General features: G+C 37.5%; 1 protein-coding gene across 1 annotated transcript in view; it reads right to left on the bottom strand.

Annotated features, from left to right (window-relative positions):
* Positions 1-1,781: 1,781 nt before the first annotated feature.
* LOC106941010 (cingulin-like protein 1) overlaps positions 1,782-5,567 on the bottom strand; it is a 4,818-nt gene continuing 1,032 nt past the window's right edge. Inside the window, exons 2-4 of the mRNA XM_015023916.1 lie at positions 5,264-5,403; positions 3,921-4,059; positions 1,782-2,594 (exon numbers count right to left, since the gene is read on the bottom strand). Coding sequence (XP_014879402.1) covers positions 2,322-2,594; positions 3,921-4,059; positions 5,264-5,403 — 552 coding nt within the window. The 3' untranslated portion in view covers positions 1,782-2,321. The remainder of the gene's footprint in view (positions 2,595-3,920; positions 4,060-5,263; positions 5,404-5,567) is intronic.

Below are 5,567 nucleotides of genomic sequence, written 5' to 3'. Positions count from 1 at the left end.
ACTGACGGTCGGACTTCTTAAGGCGCATGCGCTGGCATGGTACTCACTGCATGTATGCTAGGAACATAGAATCATGACGTAGATCTGTTATTAACAGTTGTATGGCATCCTGACTTAGCGGTTAAGTGAATTTTACACGGGTGTGTGTTGTAGCTGACTCCAGCAGCAGCCAGACCTGCTTTAAATACACTTTGCAACCATGACAACACATGTATATCTATATAGTTATCATTGAAAACAATTTAATGACTTATTTTCGTCATAACTTGTTGCGTATGTTGAACTGACAACTCCACTGACGGTCAGACTTCTTAATGTGCGGGCATGCTACTCACTGCATGCATGCCATCCTGACAGCGTATGTCTATCTGACAGAACAACGGAGTTCTGGACAGCGTGACGTCACAGGCAAAGGGTCAATAAAAGTATCCCTACGCAGAAACCAATAGATTCATTTGCAATTTTTTTTCTCTTCCTGTAAAAATGTTTATATGAAAAGTAACAGGCTCAGATAAGAACACGTTTTATCATTGCAAAACGATAAGCTACATTTAGATTGCAGATTGTCCTGCTTATGCAACTCTGAAAGAAACTGAAAGAAACAAAATTCCTAGCTGTAGATAAATATAGTTTTCAGTGCTGCCCATTCTGCATAATTCATGTCGGCCAAAGTGATTTAAATCGTTACAAAATGAAAAATCTAAGCTCTTTTGCATTCCTTTGCAAACCATCTGCAGAAAACCATCTGCTCATCACATTAAGACATCTACACTGCTAAGGTTGGAATTTAAAGGTTAATTGAAGTCAGCTGCCGCTCTTCCAGCAAGGCGTAAAGCTGCCACTGTGGTAACAAGATATTATTTACTAACATCGGCTACAATGCCTTGCAGATTTATTCCCATCGTCTGAACTTTGTCAGATTACAACCACAAACTTCCAGGCATTTTATTGGGAGTTTATGTGACCAACTAAATATGTTTGTGGAAAGAGAGGATGAATGAGTTTTTCTTTTTCAACAAATAAAAATCTGTCCAATATGTCGCCCCTGAACAAAACTCAGTGTAACCAATCAGAAGTTACTTAAATAGTAAATAGAGTCCACCTGTTGCAATTACAGTTTGTTGGACAAAAACAGGAAGAACAGAAAGATGTCAAATAAGGGAATAATTGATTGGGGAAACCAGATTTAAATAATCAGTAATTTGAAATATCATGTGATTTAATGGTTTATTTCCTGATTCATATCATCAAACTGCCAAAGATCAATGCATATGAATGAGCCTTCAAGTGTAAATCTGCTTAAATCAAGGTTGTTCAAATTGGGGCTGAGGGGCCGCTTAGGGCCCCTGAACTGATTTTATGTGGCCCTCTGACCACAATTCAAGAATAACCTAAACAGATTAGGACAAAACTATGACTTTTAAATTAAAATCTACTAACAAAAATGTCTGATGCAACACAAAATGATCATCTTTTACTTCTGCTGTCATGGTAACTAGGACCACATCAACTAAACATTGCTGTGTTAAAACTTGCCTCAATATACAAAGTGTTTTCAAATGAAGACTTATCTAGATTTTGTTTTTATACTTGAGAATAGAATAATTATTTTTTTTAGTTGTTTTTTTTCCCATTCGAGTCCAAAATATTAAGAAATCTGGATTCATTTAACAAGTAAGATGTGCAAAAACCATGATGATCCCATTTTTACAAAAAGAAAAAAAAAAATCTGTTTACTTAATTTGTTTAATTGAAATAATTCATACTTGGTAAACAAAAGGTTTGGACACTTCTGGTTTAAACAAAGGGCTAAAGCACTCAAAACTTATAATTTCAGTAAATTATAAATCAAGATATCTAGTCCATGTAGGTGGAGAGCAAACATGTAAAAGATGGAGGTCTGGTTTAAGGAGACCAGTGAAGCATGGTGGTGGCAGCATCATAATGTGGGGATGTCTTTACTTCAGCAGATACAGTGAATCTGTTCAGAAGTCACCTCATCAGTAAATAAAGTCCATCTGTGTGTAATTTAACTTCATTAAAGCTGTTTGGTGATTACTGTTGGTCTGTTATTCTGTGGGTTTTCTCCAACATCCCAATAAAATAGACAGCAAAGTGATGAAATAAAAAACGCATCACCGACTCCTCTCTCCTGTAAAAGACGAGCCGGCCTCTGACTTTAGCAAACCCTGCTAATCTACAAACCCCTGCTGCCTGTGAAAATGGTGACCAGATCAAACTGTGCTGCTTTAAAGCACAACGCCGAGGCCTGACAACAAACATATGGCGGCGCTATCAGCTCCCCTCATGGTGCGCTTATCTCACGCCGCTCTGTGACAGGCTGCGCTCCTGGAGGAGGAGAGAGAAGGGAGGATGATTACCTGCTTGGCCTCCTCCAAAGACGTCTGCAGCCGGCTTATTTCCTTCTCGTACTGCTCCTTCATCTTGTCCACCTCCTGATCGTGAGCGGCCACTTCGTCCTTCAAAGCTCCTTTGAGGGCTGCCAGCTCCCTTTCTCGCCTCCTCAACAGTTCTTCCAGCTCCTCTTTGGCAATGACCACTTCCTGCATCTCCACCTTCAGCTGCATCATGTCCTGAAGCAAAGAGAGCCAAGCTGCTAACGTTATCTCAGACAAGAGTTCAGCTGCAGAGTTCAGCCAACATCCCGAAGTTCTTCTCATTAAAACCGTTTGTCTTCATTCCTAAGATCTGTGGAAGCGCAGCAGAGTCTGGAGGTTTTGTAATCAAACGACATGCGAGTCATCAATCCAATTATCAATTAGATAATAGATGTTTATAATCTAGAGCCGTGTGCATCATGTCCAACACAGCAAAAACACAAAATCCTACCAAAGAGCCAAAGATTTTTGGTTCTTTTAGCTTTTTTTTTTAAATCAATAATCTCTTAATATTGATGGAAAATTACTACTTCCACTGGCAGATTATTTCACTTAATCACAAGACATTTTTTCTATGCTACAAGTGAAATAATCTACCAATAGAAAAAGTATGCTTTCATTAATATAAACTAATATTTCTTGCTGAAAAGTTGCTTATAAATTAGTTTTGTCACTAATTTATTTGCACTAGAAACTGGACCAAAAACACTTTGTAAGATTTTCTGTTTTTACAGTGAAGATGCAGAGACTATTAAAACTGCCAATAAAAATAAAATAAAACATTTCAATCTCTAAATATTTTTTTAAATCTTCATAAAAATAGTTTCTCACAAATAATCTTGGTCAATTTGTCCTTTTCATAAGTTGTTTAGGTGTTTTTGTACCAAACTTTTACAGATATGGAACATTTGTACCAATGGAGACTCAATTCATGCCGTTTTGTTTCCAACCTGCTGTTAAAACTGATCATTTAATGTAATTTTCTATAATTTACTGGGAGAAAATCTACCACCAGCAGGTCACTTGTGATTATTTTAGCTTGATCACAGACGCTGTAATATAAATTGTTCGAAGGATATTATGTAATTAGATTAAGCCATACATTAGCTTAAAGCAAATTAGCAATACTTATGTAAATAATTAATCATAAACACTTACAAAACTCCCACAGTGTGACATAAACTCTGTGGCAGTCAGGAAATAATCAGACCAGGGTGAAGAGTGCAAAATTAAAATCAATCACATAAAGCTGCACAGTAGCTGCACTTATAATTATATTTTTAAATTTTTGGCATTTATTGATATTGTTATTGAAAAATAGTGGAGAAACCCAGACAATACGGACAGTTTTGGTTTTTCCTAAACACCATTAACTTGAATTTCTCATGACAAAGATGGATCAAAATTCTTCTCATGATGATAAATTAATCACAATAAGCGATGCAACAAACGCCCGTCCGTTCTAGTCTACAGAGTGAGTCTGTCCTGGCAGCTCAGCCTGATAGCAACATGGCGGCTCACCGCCATGAGTGCGTCTTTCTCTCCGTCAGCGGCGGCCCTCTTGGCGCTGTCCAGCTCGTCGTGCATCTCTGACAGCTGGTCCTGCAGGTCTCTGATCTCCGTCTGGCACTGCTCCCGCTCCATCTTCACCTGGAAGAGCCTGACGAAGCACAGGACACGTCAGCTCTGGAGAACCGCTCTTCATGCACCTATAATTCACACGCATAACTGGGAACACCTGGTGAGCCGAACGGGAGCCCTCAGAGGTTACCTGCCACCTGCCTTCATGGATCACTGGTGGTAATTAATGTGAAACACCTTTATTACAGTCCAATTGATACTGTTCCCACCACGATAACAAACCAGTAATTATCGTGATAAATATCGTTATTTTAAGACTCTTTTCAAGTATCGATACTTAGGCACAATGAGCAATAAATTAATTCATCGCATGATAAATTAAACAATAATTTCCTGATATCTGCATGATTTATCGTTTTTCTCTTTTCTGGTGCTTTAGTCGCAGCCAGACAATTTTGTCTACAAAGTCTATACATTTTATTTGTTGTTTTCTTTATTTATTTTGGATATTTAAAATGTTTTCCAGCTCCAGTGTTAAATATTCATTAGAATTTAACGTTTATTAATCTTTAATAATGCATCCTTGCATTATTAAGTCATTACCATTATATTACTTGCAAATGGTCTCAAAACAACAATATTATTATTTATCGCAATAACTTCTGGGACAATTCATGGTCCAGCAAAATTTGTTATTGTGACAGGCCTATAATAATGGCATAATAATGACCGTTAATAAAAACTGATAAACTTTAATTCTGTAAAGATCATGTCACACTGGAACTGGAAGAAATTATGAATATTCAGAATAAAATAAAATACGACAACCAAAAAACAAGAAATAAACCTGAGAAAAACCCTGACTTACTTGGAGGTAAGTGGGAGTTACCCCCAAGTAAAGTCAAGAAAAAAATAATTAATTATGAACTCTCAAAATAAAAATTCCCTTTAAAAAGTATTAATCATCAGAATCTAGCTTTTTGCACCAGGCTTAATTGTTGCATAAATTTAACCACATACTTTATTTCCACTAAAATATGAATCAGCTTGAACATTAAAACCAGCAGCTTCACCAGAACACCCAAAGTCTAGAAAGCAACAAAAGCACCTCAACCAACTTCCCAACGCAAATCGTCGCACTTTGTGCTAAAACAAAGAAAACATTATCTATAGGTTGCTTAACTACTGGCACATTTTAAAAGTTTAAACGTTTAGCAGAAGTAAATCACTTGCACTGACAAGAAAAGATAAACGAGAAGGTTAATGATTTGTGCAGCGCTCACTCTTCCACTGAGGAGTTGAGCTCAGCCTCGGTTTTAGCCAGTTTCTCCTTCAGTTGCCTGCACTCGTCCAGACTCTGCTGCAGCGCCTGCTGCAGCTCCTTCAGGCCCGCCGCCGCCCGCCGGTCCGCCTGACTCTTCTGCTGCCAACAACACAATGCAGGTGTTCATTTAGTTATTGTTTGCTGATAGAAACAGCATTTCCATTAAACTGATCTGACTCGTATTTTTACATTTCTTATCAATATATACATTTTTTTTATTAATATAAACAACTTGTTTTTCTTGTCTGCTTGATTCTTTTTAA

This window comes from Poecilia latipinna, unplaced genomic scaffold, assembly GCF_001443285.1.
Source record: "Poecilia latipinna isolate Pla-1442-1.1 unplaced genomic scaffold, P_latipinna-1.0 Scaffold3453, whole genome shotgun sequence".
In the NCBI taxonomy this organism is placed as follows: domain Eukaryota; kingdom Metazoa; phylum Chordata; class Actinopteri; order Cyprinodontiformes; family Poeciliidae; genus Poecilia; species Poecilia latipinna.
This window is presented reverse-complemented; position numbering and strand designations above follow the sequence as displayed.